At 47.5% G+C, this 14,759-nt stretch overlaps 5 protein-coding genes across 5 annotated transcripts; 3 read left to right on the plus strand and 2 right to left on the minus strand.

Annotated features, from left to right (window-relative positions):
* Positions 1–775: 775 nt before the first annotated feature.
* On the plus strand, positions 776–3,382 carry M431DRAFT_94553 (hypothetical protein; the record flags this gene model as incomplete). Its single annotated transcript, XM_024924602.1, has 3 exons — positions 776–1,679; positions 1,768–2,868; positions 2,934–3,382. The coding sequence occupies 3 exons, from the start codon at positions 776–778 to the stop codon at positions 3,380–3,382; spliced, it is 2,454 nt and encodes an 817-aa protein (XP_024770452.1).
* A 1,100-nt stretch (positions 3,383–4,482) lies between these two features.
* On the plus strand, positions 4,483–6,198 carry M431DRAFT_498902 (hypothetical protein; the record flags this gene model as incomplete). The annotated part of the gene is made up of 3 exons (XM_024917744.1): positions 4,483–4,618; positions 4,688–5,790; positions 5,854–6,198. 3 exons carry the CDS (start codon positions 4,483–4,485, stop codon positions 6,196–6,198), a joined length of 1,584 nt encoding a protein of 527 aa, XP_024770453.1.
* Positions 6,199–7,117: 919 nt separating this feature from the next.
* Positions 7,118–7,913, minus strand: M431DRAFT_150906 (hypothetical protein; the record flags this gene model as incomplete). The annotated part of the gene is made up of 2 exons (XM_024912827.1): positions 7,751–7,913; positions 7,118–7,689 (listed from the first exon to the last, which is right to left on the minus strand). A coding segment is annotated over exon 2 (546 nt), but the record flags the coding sequence as incomplete, so codon positions are not given.
* Positions 7,740–7,934, minus strand: M431DRAFT_63149 (hypothetical protein; the record flags this gene model as incomplete). Its single annotated transcript, XM_024921631.1, has 1 exon — positions 7,740–7,934. A coding segment is annotated over one exon (195 nt), but the record flags the coding sequence as incomplete, so codon positions are not given.
* A 1,184-nt stretch (positions 7,935–9,118) lies between these two features.
* M431DRAFT_123581 (hypothetical protein) lies at positions 9,119–11,470 on the plus strand (the record flags this gene model as incomplete). Its single annotated transcript, XM_024912200.1, has 2 exons — positions 9,119–9,451; positions 11,057–11,470. The coding sequence occupies 2 exons, from the start codon at positions 9,119–9,121 to the stop codon at positions 11,468–11,470; spliced, it is 747 nt and encodes a 248-aa protein (XP_024770456.1).
* Positions 11,471–14,759: the final 3,289 nt, after the last annotated feature.

The following is a 14,759-nucleotide window of genomic DNA, read 5'->3' on the forward strand; positions in this document are numbered from 1 at the left end:
GAAAACGAACATATGGATTGGAATATAGACGCCAAGCTTGTATATAAAACAAAAAGTGTACTCGTACCACCTATTACTACGAGGCCAATGTGCACTCTGTACAATATGAAACCCCCCTACCTTTTTATGTTTGTCTCTTAAACAACTTTATAACTTCTTTGTGCATTTCTTTCCTCGCACAGCATGTAACACCATTGATGTTATCCCAGTCGAGTCTTTACAGTGCCTCTTTGTTGAATTGAATCAACTCTGGCCACCTGCAGCCGAATCGTTCCCTCCGAATCAAGCCCACAGCTACCCCGCCAAAAGCTGCCTCTTTGTCTCGGGTTTTGGAGCCTCGAGATGGTGGGGCATTTGGCATTTGGCCTCGTTCGAGTGGAGGAACCCAACTCCGAAGTCCCGCCGGCCAGCGTCCAGTCTTGCTGCGCCGATTTCTGGCCTCCAATCAAGCACTGCAGGCATCCGTACAACTTCTGACGAGAACGCGCAACCGAAGCTCGAGACGGCTGTTGACGAGGGGCGAAATTCGACTTCTTCACTAGTGCAGAGGACAGGAATTCTCGTGCATTGTCAACCTGGGAGCGGCCATTTGTCCTTTTGACTCTCGAGCCACGCGACAAGAGCAACAGCAAACCACCTTTCTTTTGGGCTCGCCTCGACTTGACAGGCAACATCCGTCGCTACCTGATTGGCTGCATTTCGAGTCGAAATCAGAACCTACCATCGACCAAACATCGAGTGATTCCATCGAGCTACTGCCGACAAATTCGTCACGATGCCCCAACCACTGGCGCCGAAAGAAGCGGCGCAGTTCCGAACCATCATCCGCAGCTTCGAGGACAAGCAGTACAAGCGAGGTCTGAAGACGGCCGAGATGATCCTTAAGAAGCACCCCAAACATGGAGACACGATGGCTATGAAGGCGTTGATTCTCAACAGCCAGGGAAAGTCAGACGAGGCTTTCCCTCTCGCAAAGGAGGCCCTGACGGTCGACATGAAGTCCCACATCTGCTGGCACGTCTACGGTCTCCTGTATCGATCAGTCAAGAACTTTGAGGAGGCTATCAAGGCATACAAATTTGCTCTCAAGCTCGATCCTAGCTCTGCCCAGATCCAGCGAGATCTTGCCATCCTCCAGGTGCACGTTCGTGACTACCAGGGATACATCCAGAGCCGGACAGCTATGCTCCAGGCGAGGCCGCAGCTGCGCTCCAGCTGGACGGCATTGGCTATTGCGCACCATCTGGCTGGAAGCCTTACAGAGGCGGAAAAGGTTCTCACCACATACGAAGAGACGCTGAAATCGCCCCCTTCTCGGTTCGACGTTGAGCATTCCGAGGCAGTCATGTACAAAAACTCCATCATTGCCGAGCAGGGTGACTACCAACGAGCCCTAGACCACCTGGAGACTGGTGCCAAGCACAACCTCGATCGACTGGCGGTGCTGGAATGCCGTGCCGACTACCTCCTCAAGCTGGGGCGCAAGGAGGATGCTGTCAAAGCTTACCGACTCCTCCTCGACCGTAACTCGGAGCACACTCTTTACTATGAGAAGCTGGAGGAGGCCATGGAGCTCTCTCCTGACGATGTGGTCGCACGAAAGGCTATTTATGACGAGTATGCTGCCAAGTACCCTCGTTGCGACATTGCTCGACGAGTCCCACTCGACTTCCTCAGCGGTAAGCAACTGAGCCCCGTTCAAAAACGATGATTGATGGATACTCTTGAGAGGAAGAAGTTTTTTTTTTCTAACAATTTTTCTTGTAGGTGATGAGTTTCGACAGGTTGCAGAATCATATCTGACCCTTGTGCTGAACAAGGGAATCCCCTCTCTTTTTGCCAACCTGAAGCACCTTTACTCTGATTCGTTCAAGAAGGATACTCTGAGAGAGCTCGTTGAAAAGTACCTCACATCCCAAGACGTCGACTCTGAGAGTAAAGACAAAGGAGAGGCCGCCGCACTTTACTACCTGGCTCAGCACTACAACTACCACATGAGTCGCGATTTGGCAAAGGCGCGCGAGTATGTTGATCGTGCCATTGAAAAGGATCCCAAGAGTGTCGATTTCCACATGACCAAGGCCAGGATATTGAAGCATGAGGGCAACATCAAGGAGGCGGCAGAGATGATGAACCAGGCCCGAAGACTTGACTTGAAGGACCGATACATTAACAGCAAGTGTGCCAAGTATCAGCTTCGAAATAACGAGAACGAGAAAGCTCTCAAGACCGTTGGCCTATTCACACGAGCAGAGACCGTCGGTGGCCCCCTTGCAGACCTTTTGGAAATGCAGTGCATCTGGTTCTTGACGGAAGATGGAGAGGCCTATGCTAGACAAGGAAACACTGGCCTTGCTTTGAAGCGATTCCACGCCTTGAACAACATCTTTGAGGTTTGGCAGGATGACCAGTTTGATTTCCACAGCTTTTCACTCAGAAAGGGCCAAATCCGAGCTTATATCGACATGGTTCGTTGGGAGGACCATTTCCGGGATCACCCGGTCTACACGAGAGTGGCTCTTGATGCTATTAACCTCTATCTCAAAATGGCCGAAAAGCCCTCGGCCAACGGAACCAACGGGACAGATGAAGAGGATGCTCTCGAGAAGAAGAAGGCGGCCAAGAAGGCCCGAAAGGAGCAGCAGCGTCTCGAGAGAGAGGAGGCGGAGAGACAGGCCAAGCAAAACCCCAACAAGGGCGACAAAGCAGAAGATGCGAAGAAGAAGGACGAAGACCCTCTTGGCTTGACCTTGGCGGCGACGACAGATCCCCTCGGCGAGGCAATGAAGTTCCTAGGACCAATGCTGCAAGTGAGCCCGAAGAGCATCGACGCCCAGATTGTTGGATTTGAGGTTTACATGCGCAGAAGTAAGCAGCACTTGTCTTTGAAGTAAGAATGTTTGAAATAAGGAGATGCTAACAAGCCATTCTAGGTAAATATGTCCTTGCGCTGCAGTGCCTTAACCGAGCTCTGGGAATCGATGCCGAGAACCCGAGGGTGCACGAGCAGGTCGTTGCCTTCCGAAAGCTGCTCGACAACGCCCCGTCAGACCTCCCTCCCAAGGTTCTCGAAACCCTCAAGGCTGAATTTAAGCCTGTGGACGAGACTGCGGATCTGAGCAAATACAACGAAGCCTTCCAGGCAAAGCACCAGGCTAGCCCCCTTCATGTGCTCTCCGCCATCAAGGCCAGGCTACTGTTGGGTGTCGATGTTGCAAAGTGCGAAAAGGAGATTTCTAGCCTTATTGAACACGCGAGTGCAACATTTACGGATGCCGTAGCTGCGCTGGAGACGCTCAAGAGCTGGAGAAGCAAAGAAACAGACGCGTTCAGGACAGCAGCTCTGGCCAAATGGCCCAACGTTTCAAGACTATCCGAGTAGATTATCAAATGCGGTACCTAGTTGAACAAAAAATGGATAAAATAGGGGCACTGGTGAAAATTGAGGATGTGGTATTTACAAGTTGGTAATCTGATAGAGGCCCTTTTTTGGAGGAGGAGAATGAAACTGGCTTGGAAGCGGACTTTGAGATACCGGGATCTGGGTTACGCTTCACATTTACGCATCATGCAAATCCATCCGGCAGAGAGCCTGTTGACGGGCTTTCTGCGGATGGAAATGGTTTTCTCTGGGGAGTTTGATTTTGGAAGGGAGGACGGATGCATTATATAAAAGTTGGTAGGCATTTGTGGAGTTGAAGATCTGAAAGATGAAGGGAAGAAGATTCGAGAGGTGTTTTGCGTGTGCGTTGGGGGAGTGAGCAGTGACAGAGGCATTGCGTTGATGCGAGCGTTTTGCTGCAGAATGACGGACATTTATCAAATGCTTAGGTACTCACTTAGTGCTAATTTGTATTGGATCCCTCTTGGGTTAAAAAAAAAACAGTCAACATTACTGCATATTTGTACATACTCGCTACTACTGCCATAAAACAACAAATCTCTACTCGACAATTGAGATTCTTTCAAGCTCTGTTTGTCTTCACCTTCAATCTAGACAAACGCCAGAAACAGCGGGTGCTTATGCTGATTCATCCTGGCGCGATTCTCCGGATAGCGGCTGACTGGAGCACTGTGGAGCGCTGGAGCTCTTCTTTAGCGCAATCTTCCAGGAGCCTTATCCCTTATCGGGGCTGCTACAAGTTGCCGCGGCCGTTTTACAAGTCACTGCATCGCCAAGTTGAATCTTACGCGTGAAAGGGGCTTGAAGCTTCTCCCTTTTCTGCTTGCCGGCTTGTTCCAGCTAGTTGTCATTCCTTAGCCCAATATCTCACGCTCGCTGACATTTATCTTTTTTTACTCGTCATCCTGTCCCTCTCTCTCCTCTATCTACAGGTTTCTCTTTTGTTTCTGTTACCCTGTCGTTTGCTTCTTCGATTCACTCCTTGTTTAGCGAAAGCTAGCTAGCGAGCTTCAATTTCCCAAATCCACGGACGCTCGGGTACCTCGGCCGCCGAGACTCGTAACCCCCCAAAATCCTCGATGCAGGACCCCGTGCGACTTGCGAGTATTGAGAACGGCGCAAAGAAGATGGTGGCCTCTGAAGCAATTGGAATGCGCCTGGGCCTGGGGGGCAACAAGACGCTGACGATTGGCGAGAAGGATCTCGTTCTTTTTGGTACGGAAGCAAAGAAAGACATGCCGTGATTCTGGCTGGGATTTAGGGCTGACAATGTGTATTCGATAGATCCCGATGGAAAGAAACACAACAAGTCATCCAATGGCAAAGCTTCTTCCGGCAAGCAGCTCCTCGACGACCTCTCCTGCTTCAATTGCTTACCACTCGGAGGTGCAGATGGCAAGGGGAAACACACGATTCCACTGTATAATGTTCTCTGGGCTGAATTGCGTGACGATTCTCTTGTAGTGGATTACGCGGCACCGCGGAAGTCGTCGCTGAAGTTGCAGAAGTGGACGTTTGCGCTCCCCACTCCAGAGGTTGAGGCTGACGGCCCGTCACCCGAGACGTTTGTGTCGGCGCTCATTGCGGCCGCGTATGGTGAAGCAAAGCCGCGAAAGCGTGCATATGTGCTTATCAACCCTAACTCGGGACCTGGAGGAGCGGTGGGCAAGTGGAAGAAGCATGTCAAGCCAATTTTTGATGCTGCCAGGATGGAGATGGATGTGGTGAACTTGAGCAGGGGCGGAGAGGCGACGGAGCTTTCAGAGAAGGCGGATCTTGACAAGTACGATACCATCATGGCACTTTCGGGAGACGGAACGCCATTTGAAATCTTCAATGGGCTTGGGAAGAGACCTGATGCTGCGAAGGCGTTAGCTAAGATTGCCGTGAGCCACATTCCTTGCGGATCAGGCAATGCGTTTTCGCTGAACTGCAATGGAACCAACGATGCTGGACTGTCGGCCCTAGCAGTTGTAAAGGGCGTGGTGATGCCGTTGGATCTCGTGTCCATCACACAGGGTGATCGACGCATCCTCTCGTTCCTGTCTCAGGCTCTGGGACTCATTGCCGAAAGTGACCTGGGCACGGAAAATATGCGCTGGATGGGCAACACGCGCTTCGAAGTTGGCTTGGCGACGCGCGTTTTTAAGAAGAAGTCGTATCCGTTTGACTTGTCTGTCAAGCTGGAGATTGAGGGCAAGGAGATGATCAAGCAGCACTACAAGAAATATGCTTCTGATTCCGCTCTTTTGAACGTGGATGCTGAGGTTGCCGCGGCTGGTGAAGAGGGCTTGCCGAAGCTAAAGTATGGGACGGTCCAAGATGAGATTCCGGGAGATTGGCAGACGGCGTCTCATGACAACATCGGCACATTTTATGTTGGAAACGTAAGTCTGCAAGATGAGGAGTATACTGTAAAGGTAACAAGAGCGCTAACACAATGGTGATAGATGGCTTACATGTCGCCCGACGCCAACTTCTTCACTGCCGCCGTGCCCACGGACGGCCTCATGGATCTGGTCATGATTCCCGCGGATATCTCACCCGTGGCCGTCACCAAGGCTCTTCTCGCTGTTGAATCGGGCAAATTCTTCGATAATCCTCATGTCACGTACAAGAAGATCTCGGCGTACCGCATCACCCCGCGGAACCAAGAGAGCGGATACATCAGCATCGACGGAGAGCGCATTCCTTTCGAACCGTTTCAAGCGGAGATTCACAGAGGTCTGGGGCGCGTCATCTCGAAGAAGGGAGTGTATGAGGCGGAGGGCCCGGCCGGATGGGAGAAGGCATAGGAAGCTTTCTGCCGGACGGTGTGATATGGCATGTCTATTCAACGAAAATAAGGTGCAGGGTCTGAATGACCAGAGGATTCAAGCAGGCGAGCGGATTGATTGATGGATGTGTTGTTCACAATTTAAGAACGGATGAGGCTTTAATGAGGATGGGGATGGTCTCAGATGGATATTCCCCCTTCCTTTTCTTACTTACTTGCTTTTTTTTAAAGCCTTCGCTGTATGTTGCGAGGATGGATAGTATATACCCAGTTATTAGAGGGCGCTTCTGCCCCTAGGTTACACGTAATGGTACAAATGTTGAGGTTGATTTGACAAAGTTCAAGGCAGGCTCATTCGAAAATTAGAAGAGACTCCCTGATATGGAGATTATGGGAGGCCTCGTGATACGGGGTAATGGCAATGAGAGTGTTTCAAACATGGAGTAACGGAAAAGTATCTCTGGTGGAATATTGGGGATTGCGAGGAGATGGGTCTTGTTGAACTTACTCCTCTATTCTGATACGGTTTGGAAAGTTTATGAGATGGGGTTTGGTTGTGGCTTGGAAAGTTATATGGATTTGTGTTTCAGGGCGAGATTAAGTTTTATATATTTATATAGGTATCTAATTCTCCGTATTGTACCGAGTTTGTCTCGTATGATGTTTCTCCAGATGTACCATGTTTGATGTTCACCGAGCAGCATCTTTCTAAGTAATCTACTTGGTCTATTCGTATCGTTCAAGATACCAACGATGTTCTGTTGAAGCAGCCACTCAAGGCAACCAGAGATTTTATGGAGACGGTGATATCAAGTCAACACTCTTTTGGGATTATTGAACTAAGAGATAAAAAAGCCTTTGTAAAGGTGAGGGACAAAACAAGCCCCCAGAAAGACCGCAACCCATTAGAATGGCTCGCCCTTCACAGGGTGCTCTTTGTCAATCTTCCACCAAGTATGCGCCGCCTTCACTTTTTCGAGCGTGAATGTTGGCTCCTTTTTCATTTCCCCCCTTTCCTCGATCTCTCCCATTTCCCCGTGCCCACACAATTCCCCGTGCTTACACAATTCCCCGTGCTCACAAATATGCCCGGCCTTTTTCATTTCGTCTGCCTCACACATTTCATCGGTCTCTCCCCTCTTCTCACTCTGTCCCCCGTTCTTCTCTTCCTCTTCCTTTTGCTTCTTTCTCTTCTTTTCCTCTTCCTTCAGTCTCTTTTCCTCTTCCTTCTGGTGCTTTTCGAACTCTTTTTGCTCTTCTTTCTTTTTCTTCGCTTCTTCCTTCTTCTTCTTCTTCTCTTCCTTTTCCTTTTCCTTTTGCTTCTTCTTTTCTTCCTTTTCCTTCTTCTTTTCAGCTTCTCTCTGCGCCTTATCTCTTTCTTTTTGTTCCTTCTCAGCCTTCTTTCTAGCTTTTTCTTGCTCCTTTAGTTTCTTCTTTTCTGCTTTTCTTTTCTCTGCCTCCTTTCTATCTTCCTCTTTGCACATGGCCTGCACTTGGGGCCTGACCTTTTCTATATAGATTATTAGTTTTACGTTCCTGATAGTAGCGAGAAATAAGAATAAAATACGTACTCAAGGTCTTTTTGGCACCACATGTACTAAGGATGCATTTCTTGGCAGACTGTGCAATCTTTGCGCGCTGTTTGCACAGGCAAGGGAGATCATCAAGCTGGCAGGTGGATGCCGACTTGACGGCGATCTGAATGCAGGGAACAGCGCAGGAGGGCAGGCTGTCGATGCCGGGAGTGGTGGTGTTTTTGACGAGGTGTTCAAAGGAAACATCATTGTCGGATGGATCAACATGGGATGGAGTAACATCCTTGAGAGATCTGAAGTCGAAGTAAGGATGGGCAGATGCCAGTAAGGCAAACGCGGGAAGGAGGGCGAAGAGGTTCTTCATCTTGTATTGATAAAGGATTGTATTATTGGGAGGACTGAAGTGTCCAGCGAGATGGTGCGTAACGTTTGGAAAGAAAGGAGAGAAATGAAAAAGAAGAGGACCAAAGGCCACCTTTATAGTTGGCGAAGGGAAAAACAACTTTGGGATCGGCACTCGACGAAAGTCTATCAAAGATTCGTCGAAACTGATAATGTGGACAACTTTTACATTGTAACCCTACCCACATCTCGACTGGAGATCTGTTATGCCATAAATAAAGTCTCAGACTCTTAAAGTTACATTATATGTCGGTTAATTGGTGAGAATACTGCTCTTAATCCATATATCTCAAAGTATAGACAGGTACGTGTACCTACTATGAAGCATGTGACCAAGTTCGAAAAGTATTTTGTGAGCCACAGCGAGCAAATGGCTAGTGGAACCGAAAGAGACCGAAACTCTACATAGAACTTTTATTGTACTCGAAGAATAAATGGACACGTACGTGCTATGGATGATACAGTGGCGAAATGCTATAACGCAGAAGCAGAGAGATGTGGGTTGTCCATGTTTTGGGAGGACTTTGAGAAATGTCACGATCAACAGTTAGAGAGATCTCGTGCGTCAGGGTGGATATTTAATTTTTTCCATATGAGTGCGTGTAAGTTCATGAAAACCCATATTTAGTATGTAGCCAAGACGGCATACCGCTTAGATTGCTAGAGCTTTCCACATCACCATATATGGAAAACCGACATGAAGAGGTAGTCCAGAGCCAAGCCCACTAGCTTCAAATGCAGCCTCAATCGGACCGTGATCTTAGTCGCCAGCAGGCATATTATAGTAAGACTAGACCATTCTCAAGTTGGACCGCAGCGCGTCGTCGTGCATGTATCTAACCGAAAAAAAGGCACAGCCTTGACTTAGGGGTAAATCTGCCTTGGCCCGCAAGAGGCATCCTATGAGACCTACCCCTCTCAATAATTATCCATATGCAGTAGACATAGCATATCAATAATACACAGACTGTGGTGCCGATATCTAGGATAAAGAATCTGAATATGTCCTTTGAGAATCCCGAAGATGATCTGGGCGGCAAAAAAAATGATGTGGCCGCGATATCTTTGGTCAGTGGACAGGCTGAATCTGATACTCCTTTGTATCAACCACTTGATGATCGCTACATCCGTCTATTGAAGCTATTACCAGGCAGTGGCCCCGATCCTATCCGGATCCAACTACTATCCATCTCGCTGGAAGATCCAGGTCCTTATACGGCACTATCGTACGTATGGGGAGACGCCGAAATCGACAGACGGACAATATACTCAGGCGACACGGAGCAGCTGAGTGTGACAGCCAATCTCTTCCATGCTCTCTGTCGCTTTCGCGATGTCTCGGAAACGCGAACATGGTGGATTGATGCACTTTGCATCGATCAGAGTTCCATTTCTGAGAGAAACCAGCAAGTGAGGATGATGTTGGAGATATACACAAAGGCTGAAGAGACCGTCATGTGGCTAGGCGAAGATGGCGATCCGAACCTTGAAATGCTGTTCAAGGTGGCAAAGGCACGGCATGAATATGCCAGATCCAAACATATTATTGAACTACCAGGAGGGAAAACGCCAGTATATTTATACAGCAATGACTTGGAGTCAATGAAAATTGTGGCTAATGTACGGGATCGATATGCTAGTCGGTGGGTATCTGAAGATGCTCGCCGTCACTATGGGTCTCCCGATTCAGATCCTAAGATGGTCACCGTGGCATATCGAGATTTGGAGACGGGAGAAATGGGAGAAACACACGGTGGCCCCGAATATCTTATTCTTGCTCTCGACTTTGACAAGTCTCGCGTTCAAAAAGCTGAAAAGGAAAGCCTTCCCGACTTTTGCACGTTTCTGTTAGAAGCTATAAAGCCCGCGGAATTTGATCTGACGGATGCTCAATGTATTGGACTCCTGCATGGCTTGGACTACATCGCATCTAGGCCATATTGGCGACGAGCTTGGGTCATCCAAGAGGCTATTGTTTCCGAGAAGGCTACCTTGGTCTGTGGAAAACATGAAATCGACTTTGATGTATTTTGCACGGTCTATGGATACGGACGCGCGATTGGACTGGATGTGAAAAATGTCGTTTTGGATGACGTGCGTATATTTGACGTGAGGACATCATTGAAAATGCTCATGGAAGTTATGACGCAACCGCCAGACCAGAAACCCATCAATTTTATGTCATTACTGGAAACGATTTCGCAGATTGGCTTTTATCGAGCAAGAGGGCAGTCCAAACAAATGCGTGATCTTACTCTCGGACATCTGATGGGTGTCTTTGGCGGACAATTGGCCACAGACCCAAGAGATCTTATCTTTAGTGTGGTTGGGCTGTTACGACATTTTTCAGAGCTTCCATCCCAACTTCACTGGGCCAAAACGTCCATCGACTATTCTCTAGATGTTCAGGCTGTGTTTAAAAATGCGGCCAAACATATCGTTGACAGCTACCCTAAACATCGAATTGACAACCAGCCGAGAAGGGACTATATCCTTTCCTTTGTTAAATTTAACCCATCTAGGGATACCTCTCTCCCAAGCTGGATTCCTAACTGGATCTCTAACAGGGGCGCTTCAAATGTTCTATTTGCTGAAGACGACCCCCAGATCGACACTTTAATCGAGTATGATGCAAAAGTTGAAGGTGATTACCTCGTTCTTTCTGGTCACATTGTCGACACAGTAACAATGTCTATTGATATTGGACAAGATGAAGATTTTTACAATGAGGTTGATCTATACAATATCGTGGTGGAGCAAAATCTTGGAACAAGATACGGTTCCCAAGAAGCTCGATTTGAAGCGTTTTGGCGAACCATTGTCGCAGACAACCCCATTGGGATGAGGGTCATTAATGGTGGCGACTTTGCTTCTTTAAAACTTGAATCTCTGCGCTCGTGGATTGCTCTCTGCTCGGAGAATTACCAAAAGCTTCAACAGATTTGGTCGCATCGACTCAAGTTTCGGCGGATACTGGGACCTATGATCGCCGATATGAAAGACAAAAACAAGCAAGGTGAACTTCCTCAGAGATTATTGGATCACATACCTACGGAAACCATCGAGGAACTGTTAAAGCAAGAGAACGATCCTGTATGGAGCTCCACTGAGGCTGGGGCGCCTAAACAGTTCATTATCACAGAGCACGGGTTCTTCGGGACTGGGCTCCCTGGCGTCGAGGTTGGCGATGTCGTCGCTATTCTTGCTGGCTCTGGAAATCCTTGGTATTTGCGAAAGCAAGGCGACCATTACATAATTATTGGGAAAGGTTGGATACACGGTCTTATGTATAGAGATGACGAGTACCATAGGCGAGGTTGGAGAGATAAGGTCGAGGCGATTCGACTTAGGTGATCATTGGTAGCAGGATTTATGAATGATGTGAATATTAAATCTTCTCTCACTACTCTGTATAATGTCTAAGATGAAGGTTTATTTCAATGCTCTACTTACAGCCCTGGAATAGTCCGATGGTGGTGTATCAAAGAGAAAATATTGGCGGCACAATGTTTTGGGCATTTATCGAGCCAACCATAGGCCATAAGTGCTTGGATCATCATTATGCTTGTCACCGAGTCAAGTAATCATATATCCTAAGTACTTTGCCTATCTGAGAAGCAGAAGCCAGTGAGACCGATGCCATGGCGTGGCCGTAGGGTCTGGGCACAATGCAATACTCGCCAAAGATTTTTTCTTAGTTGCCGGCTGGAGAGCAGACCGTGGCACCGCCTTCAGATAGCTCGCAATGTATCTTGGCCTTGGAAGAGGAAAGCTCATAAGTAGCTTGAAGAAGTCCTTAGTATTGGGTTCAGCCTGGCCAACAGTAGAGGGGTGAAATCCTCCCAAATTACGGTGGAGGCAGGTTTTCTCTGAGACATCGATTCGCGCCGCCTAAAGACGAGCAATGGAGAACCTGACCGTCAAGAAATGTTGCTCTTCCAAGTTAACTCGGCCGTCGTGGACTGGCTCTCGGCTTACCCCCAGAGTCACCACAAGGCGCATATTTGGCCATGTCAACAGGTGGGCCAATGCAGAACGAACCAAACTTCGGGGGTTAGGCTGACACGGTAGGATTCCTCTTTCCCCCTTTCTTATTCCTCCTTTCTCCTTCTTTTTCTCCGTTACAAACATGGGTGCCATGATATTCCGGCATAATCCCCGGCATAACCCCCGGCATAACTCTCGGAGCCCCAACCCGTCCGAAGAATCCTGCAGAGGCTCCTGGCGGGGATTTCAGGACACGGGGATGTCCTGGTATATCGCGATAGGTTCGGGCCTTTCGTAAAATATAGGGTGGTAATGCCTTTCCTTTCCTGCCTGAAATAATACCGCTGAAGAAGACCCCCTCCTTACATTTCCTCAGATTATTCGTTGTAAACCCTTTCAAAAGCTAATCTATATAGCCTTCTCCCTGTTAACTTAGATGGAGAATACAACCTTTATTTCCCTCCGTATACCAAAATATAATGAAAGCGGACGGTAGTTTTGTTGCCCCTTTAGTTCTACTGCCTGGATGTGATTCTATATATCTAGCTTACTTAGTGGATATGAATACTACTTGAACGAGTAATGAAAATAAGCTTGTAGTTATGTAAAATGGCTTACTCTCTTAAGCGGCTCGCCTGCTTAAGTGGCTCATCCGCCTATGGACTATCTTGGTCTGAGTTACCTTATTGCCAAGTAATAAAGAGGGACGAGGAATTACATGTACTAAACTAAGTTACATAGTAGTAATTAAAACCAATTAGCCTACTTAGTGGACGTTAAAAGAAAACGGACCAACAAACAAACATCTGGTTTGTATTGGCTGGCGGTCAGGCTAGCAGTGAGTAATCTTACACGCAGCCGGTAATACTGATAAGAAGGACTTTAGGGTTTTAATCTGAGTGTATTGTGAATGTCGTGTCAACGACAGGTTTTCAAAGCTATCTAGAACGGGTGTAGTGAAGTGAAATTATCAGCAGTCTCTCCAGCTCGTTTGTGAGAGCCAAGATTAGTTGGCTAGGTAGAAGCGTTAGTGTATTCAATGTTTGATGTTGTGAAACGGGATGCTTACGGCTGTCGATACCACGCTCACCCCAGAAATGAGCTCCCAGACCAACCGTGCTCTGGCATCGGCGGTTATCGTTAGAAGTAGGATCAGCGTTGCAGCTGCAGCCGAGGGCGCCGACGGCGTGCTCGTCAGCGCAACCACCTCCGTTGCTGCTGAAGAAGGTAATGGACTCGCAGTTATCATTGAAGTTGTTTTGGCAAACAATAAGCCAACTGCCAATGCCTCCATTGGGCTGGGGTAAAGCATCGCAATCTCCAGGAAAAAAAGATCCAACGAAGTTTTGGCAGTTGTGGTCTGAGTATATGTTGATTTGCAAAGCCGTGGCAACTGTTCCCATTGCCATGAGGCCAAGGAAGGAGATGTAGGATCGGTTGAGAATCATTTTGGCTGTTGGATAGTCTGGGTCGAACTTCGAATCTGGGACTTGATAGCTATACTGAAGTTGTAGATGTGTGAAAGGAATGATTTTTTTTTGGTGTTAACAGTTGGTGGTTATGTTGTGATTTATATCACTCTAGCTGACAGCAATAGGCCCGCTCAACGAAGTGTCTACAACTACAATGATACATTGATCCCGCTCCTATTGACAAGGTCTCATCTTTGCATAGAGACCTTTGACATTATGCTTGATTTCAAGGCCATCTAAGGGAAAACATGTTCGGCTAAGACGGCACTCACAATAATCTTGGTACTTTCCACGTCGTGGTTAAAAGTGCCAAGACTAGCGCTTACAGCTGCTGTCTAACCAGGAACCGAGCTAAGATTCAACATGCCTACATGTAAGCAGCGTGGAGAATCCAAACTGGTTAGCTGGCGGCAGTTGTGATGCTTGTTTGTCCTATCTGTATAAGCACCCTATTCGTTCTACACCAAGAGTAAGATACAGTGGCGCCCATAAAAGAAGAGTTTGAGCATGAAGAGAATTTGAAATTACTGTACACATCACTTATCTGTGCATTCATCCAAATTCACATGCTTGGCTTACCAATGTGAATTGGTTCCAGCTTGTGAATACGTATCTGTAACTCCTTGTTATCTTAGTTGATACTATCCTCTGTACTCCCAAATATAAGAATATATCCTAAAAGGGAGTGAAGTGTTGACTATCCCAGGACCACTCTGCTAGCCTACTCTGACGGGTCATAAGATAGGAACGGACACACGGGATGATAGACTGAGAAACCATGGTTGTTTTCAAGCTTACTATGGATTTCGGCGTTATTAACACTCCGCTATGTTCGCCTCCTCGACAACATTACGCCGGGAGCTGCTTTTAGTTCAATAATTTTAAGGAGTATTACAAGCATTACATTCCTCCTCTTTCTAACACTTCATCTTAGGATTCCCTTCGGCGTCATTAACACTCCGCTGTATCCACTGCCTCGACAAGATTACGCAACAGCTTTTCATACAAGCATTAAACTATTCCTCTTTCCAATACCTTGTCTCATAATTTTAGCAGTAATACTATCTCATTTCTGTCATAACTGTAGAAGTCCACTCTCGTTCAATATTCAAGAGAGTTATAATCCCATTACAAGGGCTAACTTGTACTCCTAAGTCCTCTATTATAAATACCGGATGGAAATG

This window comes from Trichoderma harzianum, assembly GCF_003025095.1.
Source record: "Trichoderma harzianum CBS 226.95 unplaced genomic scaffold M431scaffold_13, whole genome shotgun sequence".
Taxonomy (NCBI): Eukaryota; Fungi; Ascomycota; class Sordariomycetes; order Hypocreales; family Hypocreaceae; genus Trichoderma; species Trichoderma harzianum.